This window comes from Acomys minous, assembly GCF_964271855.1.
Source record: "Acomys minous genome assembly, chromosome: 8".
Classification (NCBI taxonomy): Eukaryota; Metazoa; Chordata; class Mammalia; order Rodentia; family Muridae; genus Acomys; species Acomys minous.
Window position 1 is genome coordinate 15,892,683 of NC_140489.1, and position 22,143 is coordinate 15,914,825.

The window sequence follows — 22,143 nt, forward strand, 5'->3', positions numbered from 1 at the left end:
TGGCATTTGGGCAGAAAAGCTGCAAGCAGAGCGTTACAAACCTTGGCATTTCATGGTTGGGTAATGGATGAAGAGGCAAGTTAACCTATGGGAAAGATTGGCTGAAGCAGTCACAGGGGACATTAGGAACTTTGGCCTAGCTTCCCTTAATTTGATGTTGTTATGTGCTAAATCATTTGTTGGCCAGCTTGACTAGGAGAGAGTATGTTTGGACTTTTTCGAGGCGAGCTGGCTGTGTTGTTAGTCTAAACAGTGTATTGCTTTAACTCTTGGGACACTCTTCCCTGGCACTTGGCTAGGGCCAGTTATCAGTGGTGGCTCCTCTCAGAATTGTTTTACTGGCAGAGAAGGGAAGTGTTAAAGTAGTCTGCAGCAGAGGAGATTTATAGACTTTGGCCTTAATGGAGGTCCTTAAGGATGGGGAGGGGACGGTTCCTTTATTTCCATTATAGTCCCAAGATCCAAGATGAAACTAGAGCAATGTGGTTTTCTCTAGGAGTTTTATGGGTGAGGGGCTGGCAACTTCTAACATTCCGTGGAATGGCCTGTCAGGGGCAAGTGGCAGTTATTAGAGGAGAAAGCAGCAGATGTGGGGAGCCAGTTCTAACACTTGCTAATTCTCTGTACTTACACACACTGATACAAATAAGACAGTTCCCTACCCAGAGTGCTTCTGTGTCAATGTGAGTGGAAGAGTATCTCTCTTCCCCTGTGGCTGTGGTTTTAGTTTTGTTTTCATTTTTTTGCAAGTCAAAGAATAATCAAGCTCATAAATTTCCTTTCTCTTACTTCCACCCATTCTTAAATACACTACATGTGTGTGTTGCCTGTTAATATAGTTTCAGATTATGCATTCTTTTATTAATGGAAATTTAGCATAAATCAAAAGCACTATTTGAAATCAATTGGGGAGAATATTTTATTAAGCTATGTGTGTCTGGGAGTCATTGGGCACCAAAGGAAAGGTATAAATCTTCTCATCCTTGAACCAATTTGAGATGAATCAAAGATTTAAGGACAAGGATTGAAATCATTAAATCATGAAGCATATATTTTTTTAAAACAACCTCAAAAGGAGGAAGTATATTTAAAACCCAGAATCACTAAAGAAAAGGCTGTTTCACTGAGCTTCATAAATGAAGTTAACTGGATTTAAGAGACAAATAAGAAGGGAATAAAAATATGAAAATTAATTTCTCCACCATGCCACTTATTATTTTTAAAAACTTGGAGGAGTTTGGGTTTGGTTGGAGACACACTAATGTAGTTAGCATTCTGAAATGGTGATTTCTTTAAAAATACAGAAATGTTATACAAATATGTTTAGTTTTAATCCCAGGGTGTGTGTGTGAGCAGGTACGGGGCTGCTTTGGATTGTCCACAGCAGCTGACTATGATTTGCCTTGTGCTCTAGCAGAGGCATGTTTCTGTCAGCTGCAGATTTTGTGACTGTGTGACCTTTGGAATTCTAGGAACTTTTCAGAGGGTATATAAATGCTAGGACCTCAATATGAGGGGTTGATAGTTGATGGTTGTCCAGGGGGCTTATTTGTGGTTTGTTAGTGTTGTGCTCAAAGAAGAAACAAGAAGCAAGAAATTAGATTCAGGGTTCTCTCTCTTCTCTGCCTCTGTCTGTCTGTCTATCTGTCTGCCTCTCTCTGTCTCTGTCTCTCTGTCTCTGTCTCTGTCTCTGTCTCTCTGTCTCTCTGTCTCTCTCTCTCTGTCTCTCTCTCTCTCTCTCTCTCTCTCTCTCTCTCTCTCTCTCTCTCTCTCTTTCTCTTCTATCCTTCTTTCTCTCCTATCTAGAGATAGGAGGTGAAACAGGGGACTAAAGGTTGGGAAAAAGAAGAACCCACAAAGTAGCAAAGACAAGCTACACACTACATCCTGAAGACAAAGGTAAAGATGAGGCTGGACTTCCCATCAGAAGCTGTGCCAGTCAGCCAATGTACTGAATTGAGAAGTACACAGTATTTCTTGGGCTTTCCCACCCACATCACACAACCTGAAGTTGACAGGAAGGCACTTCAGGCAAGCCTAAAGTGAAAAATGTACACACTATCTAGGAAGAATCCTTCTAGCAGGCCTGGAGGGAAAAGAAAGAAACTCAAGTTTGTTTGGGATACTTACTGCTTAGGTTGGAGGACAGCAAAGGGACATGAAAACCAACTGCGTTGGGAGCTCTGAGAGTGGACTCTAAACCTGAAGAGGAGGGCAAGAGAAAAAATCAGCACTATATAATTACCTGGTTGTGAGCATTATATGGCGGTTATGTACAGTAGTTGAATGAGAGTCTGTATAGACACATTATTATTTTTGCAAAGTTTGGTAAATTCAAGGATGCTTATGAGTAGAAAGCTATAACTAGAACTTGTGAAGAACTATAACATAAAAAAAAAGATGTCTTTAAAGTTCTGGGAGTGAAAGAGGGAGATGATTACATTTTTTCAGAAAGAAGAAAAGAATAACACACTTCGAAAATGAATACAAGGAGCCTGGTGAGATAAGTCAGCAGTAGAAGCACTTGCTGCTCTTCCAGGGGACCCCGATTTGGCTCCCAGCACCAGCTGCTTTGGGTATCTATTCTATTTGCCCTTATGAATGAAAATTAAGCATTCTACCTTGTTATTTAGCTTCTTTAGGTCTGTATGTTGTAGTGTGGTTATTCTGTATTACATGGCTAATATCCACTTACAAGTGAATATATACTATGCATGGGCTGGAGAGGTGGCTCAGAGGTTAAGAGCCCTGGCTGCTCTTCCACAGGTCCTGAGTTCAATTCCCAGAAACCACATGGTGGCTCACAACTATCTATATTAGTATGCTTTTCAAGTAGTTATCTAAGCAGAAAGATGATCCCAGACGGGAATATGAATCTATATGAAAGAATGAAAAGTATCAGAAAGATGAATATGTGGGCAAACATTTCATAGATACCTTTGAACTATAAATTATTGTGACGTAAACAGTAGCAACACAACTGGTACGCAAATTATCAACACACTGCTCATCAGGGCTAAGTCCTCGCTCTGTTTTTCAAGTCTCTGCTTCCCACATTGGGCGCAATGCTGGATTCTGTCAGCAGAGGGTGCCAGAGAGACACTGTGGAATGAAGCGGCTTCACTTTGCTTGTTCAGACCAAACAAGTGAGACGGGATGCTAATTAGCTACAGACAGACAGACAGATGGGTGGGTGGTGGATATCGGATGGAGGCATAGAATATAGTCAGAAAAAAAGGATCCATGACTAAATAGAAGCATACAGAAGATGGACATATATACCCTAAAAAATGATAGTTGAAAGATACTTTCTTAACTACACCTCTCGAAGGCCCAGGTAGAGACACATACATACCTGCTTTTTATAAAGCCAGAATCTTTCGTATCTAATAAAACATTAAATTGATTCTTACTAAAGAAAAAAATTTTAAAAACACTCATTATAACCACTGTCATTTCACATTGCACATTTATCAGATGGTGTGATTAATTAAAGAAAAGGAGTAGAAGTAGGGGGAGAAAAACAATAAAGCTGTCTCAATTTCCATGATATGCCTGCCTTGCCAAATAGACAAAAGGATACCAAAGTCTCTGTAAATAATATACACGAAGACCAATGATCATGCAAACTCAGTAAACAACTTCAGCCAGATGTCAGACTACAATTAGCATAAAAATGACACTTACAATATGCACAATTAACCACCACCCAAAACATTCAAAGATACAACACATGGGAATAAATGTAATAACTCCCAAACCTACACCGAGTGAAATAAAATGCTCTTTAAAAGTGCAAAATTAGATGTGAACAAATGGAAAGCTATTCCTTTCTGAACCAGATTGTTCAAAACTATCTACACACTGTTTTCTCTAAATAACATATTAATTTATTGGGATTCCAGTAAAGATACCAACAATCTTTCTCATAGATAGACAATATGACTTCAAAATACATTTAGAATATGCTCAAGGATTCCAGGAAAATAATAATACAGAAAAGCTACAGGCTCAGGATGAAGGGGAGGGCTGCTGTGACAGACAGAGCATGGAGGCTCCTTAGTTAAAATGTTGGCCCATGGACACAGAGGCAGACTGATCATGTAGGACAAGAAGTTTAGGGATGGGATGGGGACAGTCAACCAAAACGATTATGGGCAGAAAAATCAAACAAACAATGGAAACCTGCAAAGTTAAAAATTTGCATAATAATACCTAGCTCACTGATTTAGTGTGATTAAAATAATGCATAATTAAAGATGATTGATAATTAAAGGGTAAAAAAAGAAAGTCTGAAAACAGCCCAAGCACGAATGACAATAATATTTGACAATGAATGACTTTTAAGTAAATGATGTTGGGACAATTGGATAGCCATTTGAATGGGGGGGGGGGGGTGAGGGGGAATAGAATTTGAGAGGTTTAACGCATGAGACATTGTATACAAGAATAAAAAGGATCCGAGATCTAAGTGTAAAAGGAATTGAAGCTACACGGGCATGCACTCATTTGCCGCAACACGATCCCAAGCTGGTAGTGAGTGGGGAGATTAGCAAACCTTCACTGGAGTATGGATCTGAGCTCCCGGGTGTGGACTATTGAGAGATAGGATATGCCTTTGAAGCTTATAGCCCGGCCTCACTTCTGTTCCTGATCTCTGTTTCCTGGTTTTCTAAGATGTGGGGCGCCTGTGCCATGGCTCCCCACTGCCCTAAACACTGGCCTGCCATGCCTTCTTCGCTATGCTGTTCTGAAACCTGGGGCCACAGTAAACCTTTTCTTCTGTACATTGTTTCTGTCCAGCGTTTTGTCAATATGATGAAAGAAAGCAACCAGAGCGGAAAACTGGTGCCAAGATGTGGGGCCATTGCTGTGGTGAACCAGACCACGTGCCCGCAGCCTTCGGAGCAGGTGTGTGACAGAAGTGAGAAAGAGTTTGATGCTGTGGGAGAAAGGGGCGCTAGAGTTCTGTACGTACAGTGTACGGGGCCGTTGTGGGGATTCAGAATGCTGCAATGCTGATGCCGTGTGGACAGCAGAAACTGTGTCCATGGCTCCCAGGAGGGAGCAGGGGACCCGGTGGGAACTCTAAGCCACTCATGGTGCATTTGAACAAAGATCCTGGCTGTGTTCCGCCTGTGTCTGGAAAATTGGAGACAAGGGGCTTAAAATAATGCACAGATTTTTTTGGCAGAAGTTTCAAGGCAGTGTGACATTCAGACTGTTATGATAGTTTCTGCTTTAGGCCCCATTTATAATGATAATCTAGAGTGAAAAGTGAGGCAGAAAGTTGTAAAAAAAAAAAAAAAAGCAATTGAAGAGGTGGTTTAATTGCTACAGACAAATTGAGTGCAATTGTTAAAGTGATAGTCACAATCGAGAAGCAGTCATGCACATTACTCAACAACAAAAAGAAATGTGCCCTGCCAGGGATGCTGTCCCTGGCCTATGATCCAGGGTGTGAAAAGTGCAGTCATTAGAAACACTTTCTTTTTAAAAACTGAGTGCTTAAGAGGATTGAGCCTCTAGGGCACAGGGCTCCAACAGAGCCACTAAGGTGGGTATCCTTCAAGCTCAGCCACACAGGCACTCAGAGGGTGCTGCCACATGGTACAAGGGGGCCAGGTTATCCCTCAAGGCCAGCACAGAACTTGATGTCATTCACCTGTCAGCAAGCATGAAGATTTCCAGGGTTATGAGGTCACGGAGATCTGCATCAAGGTTCAGGAGAAAAACCAGCAAGCAGACAACATGCATGCAGAGATGTGCTTACATAAAGACTAAGATGCAATGGAGATTGTCTCACACACACACACACACACACACACACACACACACACACACACACACACACACACACACAGTCCCCTGAGGGAGGCCCCATGTACCATGGGACTGACCAAACCCTTTGGAGTAAGTCAACCACAGTGTCACCACTTGTCACAGCGGGTGTGGGGTTCTCACTGTGGCACGAGCTTTCCTTGTTGTTCTCCTGTCCATCTCTTTTGGAATGGGACGTTCACTCTGTGTTGGTGTTCACTTTAAGTCTGTAGCTTGTGGTTCGGCTGTCTAGGGGATCAGTGCTAAAGGTTTGCTTTGAGTCTCAGAAGGGACTTTGAACAGCGTTGGTTTGGGTGTAAAATGTACCCCCAGAGACTCATGTTTAAACACATAAGTACCCAGCTGACGGCACTGTTGAGGGAGGTTATGGTCCCCTAGGAACATGGAACCTAGCTCATGTAGGGCACTTAGGAGCAGACCTTTAAGGACTATAGCTGACCCTGTTTCTAGTTCTGTTCTTGACTTCTTGATCCACCGAGATATTGGGGGGGGGGTCTCTAACACAAGCTTCTAGCACCAAGCAAGAACTCTACTGTATCCTCCCTGCTGCAATAAATAGAAAAAAACAAAAAACAAAAAACAACAAAAAAAAAAACCTTACTTCCATAGATAGCTTCAGCTACTAATAAATATGACAATGACTTTATAATTTAATAAAAATGTAAAATTTTACACAAAATGAGCAGAAAGACACAAACACACACACAAAAAAATACAGACATAGTGACTAAACACTTGGATGTATGCTCAGTTTTACTTAAAAACCACCAACGAGAACTACAATGAGCCCTCATTTGCTAACCACTGGGTTGGCAGAAGTGTGAGTGTCTGGTGGTGCAACCTGAGTGTGAAGCGGTCCCTTCTCACACACTTTAGGAGGTGCCAGACTTCCCCTACAGAGGGGATTTAGCAATAGCCGCATTGTTTGCTTTCTAAGACTGATGTAACCAATTTCCATAGACCAAGTAGCTTCAAACAAGAGAAATTAAGTCACGCAGTTTCGGAGGGCAAAGTCCAAGACCTGGGTTTGCCCGTGCTGCGTCTGCCTCCTAGCTTGGTGGGTGTCAGCAACCCTCTGCGTTCCTTGGCTGTGGTCAGAGCTCTAATTGCTGCACCCTTCATCATGTGGTCTTTGTTCGCCTCAAGTCGCCCTCTGCCTTGCTCCCATGAGAACATTCTCCATCCAAGCCAGGGCCCTCTTCAATTGAGTACACCTACAAAGAATATTTAATCAAAGGCTGTCACATTCACATGCTCTGAGACTTACTTCTCTGAATATATTTTGGGACATCCCTATCACAGGCCTCATGCAAAGTTTTTTTTTAAAAAGATTTATTTGTTTTATGTGTATGAGTGTTGACTGTATGTATGTGTGCCGCATCCACACCTGCAGCCCATGGAGGTCAGAAGACGGTGTTAGATTTCCTGGAACTAGAGTTCACAGATGGCTCTGAGCCACCATGTGGATGCTGGGAACCAAATCTAGGTGCTCTAGAGCAGCCAGTGCTCGCAAGCATGCATGCATGTGTGAGTATAAGTGTGTGTGTGTGTGTGTGTGTGTGTGTGTGTGTGTGTGTGTGTTTCTGTGTGTGTCTGTGTGTGTGTCTGTGTGTCTGTGTGTGTGTGTCTGTGTGTGTCTGTGTGTGTGTGTGTGTCTGTATCTGTGTGTGTGTGTCTGTGTGTGTGTGTCTGTGTGTATGTGTGTGTGTGTCTGTATCTGTGTGTGTGTGTCTGTGTGTGTGTGTGTCTGTGTGTGTGTGTGTGTGTCTGTGCGTGTGTGTGTCTGTATCTGTGTGTGTGTGTCTGTGTGTGTGTTTCTGTGTGTGTCTGTGTGTGTCTGTGTGTGTCTGTGTGTGTGTGTGTCTGTGTGTCTGTGTGTGTTTTCATGTGCCCACCAACCCCAAGGCATGTGCTGTCTTTCTCTTATTACTCTCTCCTATCTAATGTTCATGTTTAAATCTACATTAAAACATCTTTTTAGCCAACTCCAACTTTATTCTAAAACAAAAAAAGCCCTTATGATTTTAAGCATTTACACTTGATTCAGAAGCCCTGCTTTGAGGAATTTAAGCTAATAACACACATATGGCAATTTTAAAATAATCTCCCTAAAGTATTTTGTAATTGTAAAACATTAGAAATTGCTTAAAATCCCAAACATAGGAAATTGGTTTAGTAAACACTAGAGTACTGTGAAGTCATATAAAGAAGTGACAATCTCTGCAGGCATCATGATTTCATAAGGAAGAAATGAGGAAGCACAAACACACATTTGTTCTTCCATAAAGAATTACAACAAGAAGTAACTAGAAAGAGCTTTTCACCAAGATGGCGCCAAAAGGGAAGAAGGAAACTCCTGCCCCTCCCAAAGCCGAAGCCAAAGCAAAGCCCTTGAAAGTGAAGAAGGCAGTGCTGAAAGGCTTCCACAGGCACAAGAAGAAGATCCCCAAGTTACCCACATTTGGGCAGCCCAAGACCCTGTGGCCCAGAAGGCAGCCCAAATACCCTCGAAAGAGCACACCCAGGACTACTACGCCATCATCAAATTTCCCCTGACCACCGAGTCAGCCATGAAGAAGATAGATGATAACAGCACACTAGTGTTCATTGTGGACGTCCAGGTCAACAAGCACCAGGTCACAGAGGCCATGAAGAAACTATGACATTGATGTGGCCAAAGTCGGTACTCTGATAAGGCCGGATGGAGAAAAGAAGGCGAATGTTCGGCTGCCTCCTGACTACAACGCTCTGGATGTTGCCAACAAGATTGGGATCATCTAGACTGAGTCCAGCTGGTTAACTCTAGATACACACTTTTTTCACCAGAAAGAAAGAAAGAAGAAAGAAAGTGGTTAAATGATGAAAAAGAGACCTGGGAAGAATTAAAGGAGAATAGAGAGGTGGCGGGGGATGGAGGGTCTATTCTTGCACCTTTTTATATGGCTTTGGGAATAAGTAACATCTTAAATACTCAATAATACAATTAGGATGATAAAAGTCTCAAAGCCAAATGGAAAAAGCAAAAAAAAAACAAAAGTGAGTACAAACACATTTCAGATAACCACACAGAAGGGGAGAGAAAGAATTGAGCCAAAGATCTTATGAACATGGTGTTTGCGCCATATGCTCCCACTTTAAAGGAGAAAACACTGCCAGCAAATCTCCAAGCTCTCTTTGCAGATTTGCCTTTCATAGTAGGGTAAAAGCATATGACATTATGATATTATTTATCTTGGGGGACTGAGCAAAGAAGGGAAATGCAAATATGGACCGGGAAAACCAGGAAGAATGCTGTGTAGACAGCTCAGTGGGAGAGTGCTTGCTAGGATGTGTGAGGACCTACATCCACTCCCCAGCAAGAGAGAAGCGGAAGGGGACAGAGAAAGACAGAGGAGACAAAGACACTGAGACAGTGACAGAGGAGAGAGACAAGCAAAGAGAGAAAGGGAGACAGAGTGACGGGGAAGAAAAGAAAGGAGAGGAGGGAAGGGAAGGATAACCTAAGGAAGGAGAGAGAAGAGGAGGGAGAGAGAGAAAGGGAATGAGAAATGGTCCTATAGGGCTAGATATGAATTGGAGGCATAAATGCCTGGCTTAGAGAGACATACACATGTAGACATAATAAAAAAACAGCTGTGAGTTGAGATGCATTAAGTGTATTGAGAATCCATGAATCTCCTTTAGTAGTGCTAACAAATATAAATATACTTATTTTACACATATCAAAAATGGATGGAGTTACATGGGACATACTCAACGTAGAAAGGGTATGGAGGGGGATGAAGTAAGTGACTGTGCACCCTGCAAAGATGAGGCAACCAATCTACAGTCTATGAACTCAGCTGGATGTGCCTACATCCTTCCTGAACAGCAACCCCCACGACTGTCCCAGCACGATCCTGGTTAGTTTCTCTATGTAGTTTCTCTGCTGCCTATAAACAGACCGACCATTTGCATGGTGCGTGGAGAGCTGCAAAAGGATCCTAGTACCAGAAATGGACCTGACTTAGATCTTAATCTAAGACACCATTCCAGCACAGTGAAATCACTCATCCTAGGCAACCAAGGAGGCCTTCGTTTAATCCTATTGATGGGATCTAGTTGGACTTGATACCAACCAGTGTCATGCTTCTATCAGGAAGTTCAAAAAGATCATACTTCTTGAACTTGGATTTATCTCGCCACATCAGGTCCAGGTTGTGCCAGAACAATTTTTCCTATTCCTAACCTTATTGTCCTTCAGTTGCTTTCATCTATCTTCTAAGAAATAGAGAAGCTCTGTGGTTAAGACAGGGGTTCCCCACACACAGAGAAAGGCCCCCAAATATCTCAGTAAAATTAGTATTTGATTTTTGTGGTTCTCCAGATTTCTGTGATACATATTTGTCAGAGGATGACGTAGGTAAGAGTGAAGTGAGACCCAATGGGAATGCCTCCATGCCCCAAAGGTAAGGTTTAGGAGTTTGCTATTCCACAAGCCATGGCCAGCACTTGAGTTTGACATGGTAACAAACTCGACTGAATTTACTGTTTGCTTTATGGAAATGTCTTTAAATTGGACTGTGGAGATTGGGCTCTTATTTGTCCTGTAGATAAAGTTTGTTCTTTCAAAATGAGTTAGATAAGAATGGGTGGGGACCACTCAATAACAGAGCTCTAGACCCGGCCCTACAATGTCCATGTCTCTCGATAGCTGCCTCCCCAGTAACAAGGCAGTGGTGATATTTAATAAAATAGACTAATCAATGTCATTGTTGAGATGTGAAGAACTGAAAACACTTTGGGAGTCCTTGGTTCAGATGAGATGTGTCAGCTAGCCACCTCTACCTGTGAGGAGGAGCCTGCCAGCCATTGATCACATGCCTGCTGTAATAAAAAACCATTCCTTGGGCTGCTTTCTTGGCAAGATGTCTCTCAGGATGACAGGCCACCCACCAACTTCCAGTCAGCCAGTCCATTGCTTAATGGAGTTCTTCCTCAATGGCCACTTTCCTGTCCAATGATTGGCCTCCATCCTGAGATGAGCAGATGGCCACATCTGCCAGAGCAGATATTCTAGAATACCATTGTATTTAAAGGCATGCTATGTTCTTCTGCCTTCATGGGATAGTTGGAGCATTCTTATTGTTTCTTCTCACTTTTGTTTTGTTTTGTTGAGAAATGCTTTTATTCTGTTTTGTTTCCAGATAGGTTCTCATGTAGCCAGGCTGGTCACAAACTTGCTATGTGGCCAAGAATGGCCTTGAACTTCTGACCCTCCTGCACGTACTTCCCTAGTGCTGGGATTACAGGTGTGCCCCACTCTGCCCAGCTGTATGTAATACTAGGGACCAAACCCTGAGACAACACACCCAACTAAGCTACAATCCCAGCCCCTATTACTAAAGGGTTTTTTTTCTATTCTGTAGGTAGATTGTATTAACTTTGTCTCACTTCAAGGACAGGAAGGGACACATAAGAAAACTTACATATGACAACCTGGTAGGTGTGAGAAGTTGTGTCTTAAAGGGTATCTTCTAGCTCTGACTTTGAGTCCTCAAGAGGGTCAGACTCTACACAGAAGGTAGTACATTGACCTTGTAACAGGGGTTGTGTTCTAAGACGTGGCCCATTAGGAACCCAGGCTCCACCACCGGACTGATAGTTCCTTGGGGACAAGAAGAGTGTGTCTTAAATTCCACCCAACACCCTTTATAGTTCCAAGAAGCATCCATGAGGCCCACCACAACCTTCTTTCTAGAATCTTCATCCCTACTCTGGGGAAGATGAGCCTCTTTGTGAGTTCTGGTCATAGTTGGGGCCACAGGACGAGCCTAGGGAATATCAGAAGCTTCCTGCTAGGTCTCTGGCTTTCTGGAAATTCAACCATATCCCAGCAGGGTGTTAATCAGTAACAACCCCAAAGCGTAGACACTTTGGAATAACAAATATTTGCTGAAGGCTTTGGGCTGCATAGCTTATGCTTGCCTCTTTGCTCTGAATGATCTTCTCACCACCAGAGGTCTGGAACTGGTAAGAGGTGGTGGGTGCCAGGGGCCCTCCAGAGTGCCTAACAGGGATGGGTGGGGAGAAGAGTTGGGGTTTTTTGGTTTGGTTTTTGGTTTGGTTTGGTTTGGTTTGGTTTTGTAATAGCCCTGGCTGTCCTAGGCTCACTTTGTAGGCTAGGCTGGCCTCGAACTCACAAAAATCTGCCTGCCTCTGCCTCCCAGGTGCTGGGATTAAAGGTGTGGGCCACCGCCATCTGCCTAGAAGAGCTGTTCTTACTCTTCCCCCTCCCCTCACCATGGGCTTCAAGGGGAGGTCTAGAGGGAAGGCATGCTGTCTTTCAGTTTAGACTCCAAAGGACTATAAATCAAAGTTGGGTTTGGGGGTGAGGGGCATAGTAGTCACATCAGCCATTGATAGGAGTTGACCAGGGAAAGGGCTCCGAGGTATTTGCCTGCCACACAGCTCACTGCCCAGGCAAAGGAGCCTGGTCCCACCAGGGCTGAGGAGAGGCAAGGGAGACATTGCTCCACTCATACTGCTCAGCATGAGTGTCAGGTAGACAGACAGACCATTGCCTGCCACTCAAGCTCTGTGTGCCCTCAACGCACCTGATGGTGCCCAGGTCCCGGCAGCACTCTGTGTGTATTGTAGATAGTTCCCGTGATGAACAAAGTGCTGAAAAGGACAAGTTACACTGCTCAGTAAGCAGGTGTAGCGACAGCCAGGTGTTCCAGGGCTATTCAGAAAGAGTGTTAAGACTAAGTCCTAGGAAAGGGTAACATCAAGCTGGTGTGCCGGGTAATTTTCCTGATGGCTGAGACAATGAGAAGTAACTACTAAAATCAGAACTCGTCTTAAGGCTTAATTTACAAAGCAGAGCTAAGTACAGTGTTAGAATTCTCCTAGGAAGCTCAGGCTATTGGAACAAAATGCCAAATTCTGCAGGCTTAACCAATGTGCTGTCACAGTCCTAGAGGCCCATGGTGAGGGGCAGCACGGTTGGGGTGTGGAGAGGGCCCACTCTCTGGTTTGCAGGTGGTGATCTTCTTAGTGTGTGTTTAGCAGAAAGAGGACGGTTCTGGTTTCTCCTCCTCTTCATATAAGGGCACTAAATTGCTCACCAACTCCCTTCCACTTCAGACCTATCTAATGACACCTCAAGGCCTCACCTTGCCACACCCTCACCTTGGAGGGTAGGACCTCAGTTTTGAGTTGTAGAGGAACAAAGGTAGGTCATCCATCTCAAAGATGACAGCATGATCCTGGGGACGTTTTGTACCTGGAAGGAGGTAATACCCCAACGATTGCAGCAGTACGGTGACCTACTAAGTGACCTTGTCATCACGACTGGGAAGCAATTCCTAAATGGCAACCTTTGGGACGCCAAGCAGGGTCATTCAGGCTAGAAGGTAGGGACCCTGGACTCTTGGGGGCCCCTTAGCAAAGCAAGGGCAAGAGCCTGTGTCCTGGGGCTGGATGTGGCTTGCGACAGGTACAGAAGAGGGACTTGGGGCAGCTGAGGAGCCTCTTGTCATACTTTCACTCAGGGTCCCACAGTCAAGAGTGAAGGGCTCTGCTGATCGAAACTATCAAGCATTACCAACACCTATGGCCTGAGTATCTTTCTATCTAAGCCTTTTTGTTGTCCAGTGGAGAGTGAGCTACTGGGGACATCTTAGCGGCACACCCAGCCAGCCTCTAGGACACTGGCAATATAGCTGTGAGCACAATGGAATGGCATAGCCCCAGAGCCAGGTTTTGGGTCTGAGTGTGCAGAGGAATTTCAAAGACAAGATACAGATAGTCAGAGGAGGAGTGTGAGGCTAGAAAGCCATTGCCAAGGCAGGGCTGGACTTCAGCATGCTGTGGGACTGGGGCATGCCCAGGTCTTGTGTGAAAAAGAATCAGCTGTGTTTCCTTGCAGCCATCTAGGAGCTGTGGGTAAAGGAAGGAAGGGGACTTACCAGGAACTGAGTACAGGAAGTACAGGAGAGGTGGGGCTTAAATCAGAAAAGTCTGTATGGGAAGCCTCCCCCAAACCCTCACACTCTCCCCGCCCCGGACCCCACGCACAAAGGTGTCACACATCAAGGTCCTGTGACTCAGCATGGAGGGGCTGTTTGATATGCCTGATGGCCAAATGATAAAGGGAAAGCTTGTAGCAGATCACTAAAAGGCCCCAACTCCACCTGACTGTGTCCTGAGGTCCACTGGCACAGGAAAGCAGATGAACAGAAACTGGGGGAGGGACTACAAGCTGCTCAAGAACCTGGCAGAGGATGGGACTTGGAGGAAATCTTGTAATACACCCCCCCTTGCCCCGCCCCCACTCCCAACCAAGTGGAAAAATATGTCACCTATCTGCTCCAGGTCCGTCTAGGATAGAACTAAGCTGCAAGCATCCAGGGGAGCCCACACTTAACACTCTCTCTCTCTCTCTCTCTCTCTCTCTCTCTCTCTCTCTCTCTCTCTCTCTCTCTTTCTCTCAGGGAAGTGGCCCCTGGCCTCCACAGCTGACCACATGAAGGTGGTTTCTAGCCTCTTACTTCCTGTCCTTCTGGCAGAGGTGTGGCTGGTGACAAGTTTTAATCTCAGCTCCCCTTTCCCAGAGTCCCAAGCAGAGTTGGAGTCTCAGGATCGTCAGAATCAGACTTGGGAGGACACAAGGACTGTGCTCAGTGATGGTGATGATGATGATGATGATGTGGAGGAGGAGGAGGAGCATTGGCTGAGGACCAGCCAGCAGCAGCTCTCCAATGAGACTTCAAACTTTGGCTTCAGCATGCTCCGAAAGATCTCCATGAGGCATGATGGCAATGTGATCTTCTCACCATTTGGCCTGTCTGTGGCTATGGTCAACTTGATGCTGGGGGCCAAAGGAGAGACCAAAGTCCAGGTGGAGAATGGACTCAACCTACAGGCCCTGAGCCATGCAGGACCCCTGCTCCTCCCAGCCCTCTTCAAGAGGCTCAGACAGACCTTCTCTCGCAACCAGGAGCTGGACCTCACCCAGGGCAGCTTTGCTTTTGTCCACAAGGACTTCGATGTTAAAGAGACCTTCCTCAATCTATCCAAGAAGTATTTTGATACAGAGTGTGTGCCTACCAATTTTCAAAATTCCTCACAGGCCAGAGGGCTCATGAACCACTACATTAACAAAGAGACTCGGGGGAAAATTCCCAAACTCTTTGATGAGATTCATCCTGAAACAAAATTAATTCTGGTGGACTACATCTTATTCAAAGGTATTTTGGTAGTCTTCTGTTGCCCCAAAGCCACAAGAACCTGACCCTATTTCTCCCTTTTCTTCTTCTGGTCAATGTGCAGTTAGTGCTAAAGGATGCTCTGCAAACATGGTTTCTGCTTTGCACGTTCTGTGTACACTGAGGAGCAACTGATGTTTCCTTTGAGGCCCCCACTCTCATCACCTGCAGGCTTGTGGTCCTCAGTTTCACAGCTGCCCTGCCTGCTTTTCTTCTAATGTTTGGAAGAGGTTGCACAGGGCTATTGAATGAGAAGCTTACAATCAGTGAGACTTGGGGTGCCTCTCTGCCCTCTATTCTCTGGTTTTGTTATCTGGGGGAAAAATCTTTGCCCTTGGATTTATTGTTGTCATTATTATGTTGTGTATGTGCATGCATGTGTGTAGCGTGTGTGTGTGTGTGTGTGTGTGTGTGTGTGTGTGTGAGTGCAGGCACACCTGGAGGTCAGAGGTATTGGATCGTCATGGAGCTGGAGGTACAGGCAGTTGTGAGCCATCCAACATGGGGCCACCTCTCTAGTCCCCTGGTCTTGGATATATATATATGTCACTTGCTATAGTTATAAAGCTACAAGAGGTGACGTGTGCAAGGTGCTGCACACTGTGTTTGGCACTTATTACCTACCACAGAGGGAGCAGGTAGCATATTTGTTCTTCCTGCAGTCAATGAGGCAAGTGGAGTAGGGCCACTGTTTCCTTTCTTCAGGGGATGCTAGGTTGGTCAGGATCACATGATGAGTGGCAGAGACGAACTGCAAAGTCAGATCCTGTGGCTTCACAACCCCAGTTTCTTCTAGCTCTAACAGGCGCAGGGTATGGTGTGGATGAACCTCGAGCTTAAAGCTGTACTGGGAGACTCACAAAGGCCCGGGTAGAAAGGCCACTTGCAGACATGCAGTGGCCTCTCCTGCTCCCGGGACCACATGAAGCAATGCTGAGCTGGAAACACGGGCACTACCTGTAAAGTATAGTTTGCATACGGTCATGCTGGGGCCACGTGGTAGCTAGGCGTCCCTCATTCATCAGGCATTGGAAATCCATCCACCAGGAGACGAGGGAGTTTGGGTTCTATCATGGGTCATGGGTAGAGCTGAAGTTTGGTCTTTGAGGAATTTGATGCCTGAGCTATGGTCCATGCAACCCTGAAAAAGCAATGGCACTCCAGGTTGGGAATAAAGGGGGCACTCTCTCCTCTACCACTCGAGCAAGATCAGTGTGTTCTGTGGAGGCTTGTTTCTATAGAGGCTCTCTTTTAACTTGTTTAGGGAAGTGGCTGACTCCATTTGACCCCATCTTCACTGAGGATGACACTTTCCACCTGGACAAATACAAGGCAGTTAAAGTGCCCATGATGTACCGGGAAGGTAACTTTGCCTCCACCTTTGATAACAAGTTCCGTTGTCACATCCTCAAACTGCCCTACCAAGGAAATGCCACGATGCTCGTGGTCCTCATGGAGAGAACAGGTGACCACTTGGCCCTGGAGGACTATCTGACCATAGACCTCGTGGAGACATGGCTCCAGAATATGAAAACCAGGTATGCTGCTTTCCCCTGTCTCACAGACTTGGTCTGCCTTCCTTGTGGACACTCCCAGTAGTTTTACCCAATACCTCATGACTTACTGCCTATGCTCCCCAGAGAGCACAAGGTCCTGCAAGCACAGCAGAATCTGTTTTGTCATCCACTTTATCCTCAGCACCAACCCAGTGTAGGTCCAGCCTTATTGTTCATTTAACTCAACAAATACAAGTTTGCCTGTTGAGATACCTCTTGGTGCCATGGCTGCATCATTAAATAGTCAAAGGGAGAGAAACCATACCATAAGGGGACAGGGGACAGCAGCAGGTGCAGGCCAAGTGAGGGATGTTCTTATCTGGTGCTGTGAGGTGAATTTCATGTGTGTCTGAGGAGAAGAGTGTTAAGAGGCAGTTCAGGGATGGAGCATGCCTGGTGGCCCTGAGCAACAGCAAAGTGGGCCAGCATGGCTGCAGCCATTGAAGAGGATGTGAGAGGGTTCAGGGACAGCCACGCCACGATCTTACCTTACACACTCAGAAAAGTCATAGGCTTTGCCTGCAGGACATGGGGAGCCACAGAGGGTTCTGGAAAAAAGGCTCAAGGAAAGCTGATTAAAGGATCACACAGCTCCTATGCTGAGAGCAGGCACTAAGCATGAGGACGACCATGAGGAAGCCAGTCAGAAGGGTGCTGAATAACTTCAAGATGCTGCCACTTGGCCTTTGGTGGTAGCAGGTGAGGTGACAAGAGATAGACAAGACTCTAGATCCATCAGGAAGCAAGAACTGATGAATCTCATGACTACATATGAAATGGGGTGTGGAGAAAAAGAAAGAGAAAATAAAAAATAAATGAAAAGACTTATCAGTCATTTTTAGCTTTTGGCCTCAGCATCTCAAGGATGGGTATACCACTCTCCAAGAATGTGAAAGGAACAGGTCTGGTAGTGAGTTCAGACCTCAGTCCTAACATCTGGATTAGAAAGAAATGTCTCCCTGAGCTCGACGTGAAGGAGGCCAGACCAGGGCTATGGCAGAGTCTGACTCTAGGAGTGATAGGCACATGGCTAGGGGTTAGTGCCATGAGAGAGGATAAGACGGAACATGGAGGGGAAACTCTGCAGGGAGAAGAAACGGAAGGGCAGGGTAGGAAGGAACTCCGTTGTTTGTGGAAAGTCAGTTCACCTGCTGGAGCGCAAGGCAGACAGCTCCAGTAAGGGTCCCATGGCTGTGTCTTCTAAGTTTTGCCTTTCCAGATGGGTACAGAGAGATGAGCTCAATTGCTCTCTCTCTCTCTCTCTCTCTCTCTCTCTCTGTGTGTGTGTGTGTGTGTGTGTGTGTGTGTAAGTCTTTAAGCATTAGCAAAGGACTGAAGCATAAACCCTGACAAATGTTTGCTGAGTGATTATTACATTTATGAATTAAAACTTAGGACATGTCGCATGCTCAGTTTTGTCCAGCCTGATGCCCAGCCCAGCTATGCCACAGGGAGAGAAATGGGGGAAGGGCGTGCTTGTGAAACAGCTGTTGCACGCCAGGCCTGGCTCTGGACACTGTGCGTGTGTCAATCATTCCTTACAACCACTCTGACATTGGTATATGTATTTTTGACTACTCTTTACAGAGCAAGAAAACTGAAAGTTGAAATTAATTTGATGTAATTAGTAGCTTTCACAGTTGTTTGTTTGTTTTAATTTCGGAACCACAAAGCTCACCTTTTCGAATCTCACATTGCCAGATAACTCACGATAGGAAAAAATAAATCATCTCGGAGCCTCCCGGCTGAGACAGCAGGGTTAGCTGAAAGCCCCCTTTGCTCTCCTTGTCTGCCCAATCCCCAAGTTCTCTGGAATACCAAGGTGCAGGGTGATGGACTAGGATCATCAACAGCCCTCAGCAGCCTGCTGGGGTACAGGAAGCAGCTAGGGGGTTGGTTGGGGTCATTTTGTATCCATAGAAAAATGGGCATGGAATCCGGCATTCTTTGCTAACAGGGATTTTTGGGCAGTGAGCTGAGAAATTAGCTCACTGGGGTTGGTGCAATGATGCTTCCTAGACCAGAAGTATTTTCTCTGAGATAGAACACTACTAAGGGATCACATGAGCCATATACAGTCAAGCAAAGGCAATACTCTCGGAGGAAGGAGGAAAAGGCAGCGTGCCCTTGCCAGCAGCTGCCAGCCATTTCACCATCATTTGTCCTGTCCTTGTGCCGCAGGAAAATGGAGGTCTTCTTTCCCAAGTTCAAGCTAAACCAGAGGTATGAGATGCACAAGCTGCTCCAGCAGATGGGGATCAGGAGAATCTTCTCCACCTCGGCTGACCTCAGCGAACTCTCAGCCATGGCAAGAAATCTTCAGGTGTCCAAGGCAAGTCAGCGACCACGCTGAGGCCCAGTCCTCAGCATGCGAGGCCATTGAAGCTAAAAGGTGCTTTGCAAACCATGCTGTTGTGATCAAATGCCTGGCTGCAGCAGAGAATGTGACTCAAGTTCTAGCAACTCCAAGTAGCACCCAAGCCAGGAATTTCAAGGACCTCAAGCCATGTTACTCAAACACCTTTTTAACTATGTTCTCATTGGGAGATTTCCATTCCTCTTCTCTCCCAAGGCTTAGGGAAACATCTGCCCCTCATACAGACTGGCGTACAACCCGTCAGTACCTGGGTTGAATATCAAAAAGGCTCATGAAACTAACCTTTAGTATGAAGGAAATCCCTAGTCATCACCTGGCCCGGCCTCCCATCCTGCGTCGTCATGGACACTCCATCTCCTCTGTAATTAGCCTCGGAGGACCCTCTGGCACCTCCTCTCCCCATCCCTCCCTCTCCTTCCCATGCTTCAGACAAGGACCTCATCCCTTCCCGGTTCTTGCAGCAGCCCTGTGCACTGCAGTGAACTAGTTAGCATTCCTGGCCTGGGTTCACTGTGGCTCTCTCCTCCACCATTACAATCCCGAGGTTTGATTTGCATTTTTTCCCATGCTCTTGTTAGTTCTAAGAGATTTCAAATGGTATTCACATGACTAGGATCCAGGAGGGTAACCTAAAGCCTGAGTACAGGCAACCAGGGTTCAGGAAGACACCACAAACTCTCAGGCTTGCCCCCGGGAAATGCCTCAGAGCAATATCAGACAGCTCAAAGCGCCTTTGTTTTTTTTGGGGTTTTGTTGTTGTTTGTTTGTTTGTTTTAATTTTCTTTCAAAGTGCCTTTGAGAGCCAACAGTTCAGCTTCAGGAATCGTCTTAAAGTGCATGTTCAATAAATACTTACTCGATGCCCTCATGTAGAGATTTGCCAGCCGGCTTCCCTGGCTCCAAGCCCAGGATGCATCGCACACAGCCCACACCACTTCCCATAGCCTCCTGGTGTTGGCTTCGATTTCTGAGTTAGTCTCTGGTGCAGTCTCACGCACCTCTTAGCACAGATGGGCTGCAGGAACACTGAACCCCAGGACCATGGCTGGCTGGACAGAACTACTGTGGAAAGTTCCTGTCAGTTCCCTCTTCTCACTGCCACACAAATGGTCTTCCAAGTCCTTTTTTTTTCTAGGTGTTACAACAGTCAGTGCTTGAGGTGGATGAGAGGGGAACTGAAGCAGTGACAGCGACACTGTCAGAGATTGTCGCTTACACCATGCCTCCTGTCATCAAAGTGGACCGGCCTTTCCACTTCATGATCTACGAGGAGATGTCCAGGATGCTCCTGTTTCTGGGCAGGGTAGTGAACCCGACTGTCCCGTGACTCAGGTGTGTGCATGTAAGGGCTCCGTCACTGCCGGTGCAGAGCCAGAGGTGTCTGAACCACAGGACACTGGGGGTGGGTGGTAAAGGATGTGTCCCCTGTGCCCATCCAGTTTGTTATGGCTGTTCTCTGATAAGCACAGAAATTAAAATGACTCGTGCCTTAAGGAGGCGTCCGTGCAATCTGTCCAGCATTTTGAACTTGCTCCTGAGAGCTTTTGCTGACTGACCGAAGGGGAAGGGCTATCCCTTTCTATGCTGCTCAGAGAGAGCAGTGGGTGTAGGTCAGGGCCTCTGACGTGGACGGTCTCCTACAGGCGTGTTTCTCCCTCTCTACTGTTCTCTCGTGCAAAATAAGTGTTTTATTTTAGTTCATGCCAGAATTTCTCACTCCTTTCTCTGTGTCTCTCCTTCCCCTCTCTACCATCTCTCTCCTTCCAACTCCCATCCCAACACTGGCAGGGGCCCACAACTAGCTCTGGCTAGCCTGGAATCCTATTAGTCCAGGCTGCCCCTGCCTCCTGAGTGCTAGAATTAAAGGTGTGCAATGCCATGTTCAGCTTTTTCTGTGTGCTGGGGTATATTTTAATCACAGGAAGTCTTTCTTTTTTAATTAAAATTAGCATAAAATCACGATAGTTAGTCCTATCACAACGTCTGGTTACTGACACCCACTCAGCTCTGTGATCACCTGTCACAAGGTTCCATCCCAGGAACCACAGATCATCCAGCTCAGTGGTTTTATTTTACAAGGAAGACAAACAGGAGCCATGAGTGACAGGCACTTTTTCCTCTGTGTACTTCTTTCTTCAAAGGGTTTATATGTGAACACATAAATACACACACCAACAATGACCTTTTACAATCTCAATTATATTCATCTTTTGCCAACAAATAGTTATGCCTTGCTCATTGCTTATTAAAGAGATATCTTTGTAGGCCATTATAGTGTGGAGGACCTTGACTATAGTGTCCACTATACATGATGAATATTCCAAACCTTATACCTCAGTGGGAAACCATTTGGCCAAAGTCACTCAGAGTGACCATGGAAAAAGCCAGTCCTGCCTTGTTACTCTACATTCTCTTTCTAAAGCATCTATCAGAGACTACTAAACTGTCCTTTGCCTCAGTCGCCCACTGTGGCTAAACAGAAGTAAGCATAGGCTTTATCCCAATATGAAAGGAAAGCGAAGATAGCTCTGAAGTGTATTTCGACAGTCACTTTCTATCTTATAGAAATAAGACAGTACTTTAGGAGTAAATCAGAGAGTCTTTTTTTTTTCCTACTCCATTTAATTCAAGTGTCAAGGCCAGATTTGTGTTGAGGTTCTTGACCCATTTGGAATTGAGCTTTGGGTAGGGTGAGAAAGATCTAATGTTTTTTGCACATAGGTATTTAGTTTGACCAGCAGCATTTGTTGACGATGCTGTTATTTCTCCACTGTGAATTTCTGACATCTCTGTGAAGAGTCATGTCCTTGCAGGAGTATGGGCTTGTCCCTGGGTCCTCACTCCTATGCCATCATTCAGTGTGTCTGCCTATGACGTTGTAGTGTGGCTTGAAAGCAATTCTTAAATGAGACCAGCTAGTCTAGACGTATCAGCTGTGCTGACTAGATACCTACATCTGTATCAGCCAGCTAATATATAATCACACTTAAAGTTAACTTATTGATCAGTTACTTGGTGACAAATCCAGAGTAGCATGAGTAGGAGTTAGTATCAACAGTCAGTCTAAACCAGACTTCCTCACCTCAACCTTGACATTAATTCTCTCTTGTAGCCACTC

General features: G+C 45.4%; 1 protein-coding gene and 1 pseudogene across 2 annotated transcripts; both read left to right on the forward strand.

Annotated features, from left to right (window-relative positions):
- The first annotated feature begins 8,169 nt into the window (after positions 1–8,169).
- LOC311602777 (large ribosomal subunit protein uL23-like) lies at positions 8,170–8,622 on the forward strand (annotated as a pseudogene). The gene has a single exon. The product of its transcript is annotated as a large ribosomal subunit protein uL23-like (transcript).
- A 3,152-nt stretch (positions 8,623–11,774) lies between these two features.
- SERPINA10 (serpin family A member 10) lies at positions 11,775–20,532 on the forward strand. The gene is made up of 5 exons (XM_084791545.1): positions 11,775–11,853; positions 14,319–15,074; positions 16,357–16,630; positions 18,830–18,980; positions 20,161–20,532. Exons 2-5 carry the CDS (start codon positions 14,351–14,353, stop codon positions 20,350–20,352), a joined length of 1,341 nt encoding a protein of 446 aa, XP_084647671.1. The 5' UTR covers positions 11,775–11,853; positions 14,319–14,350; the 3' UTR covers positions 20,353–20,532.
- Positions 20,533–22,143: the final 1,611 nt, after the last annotated feature.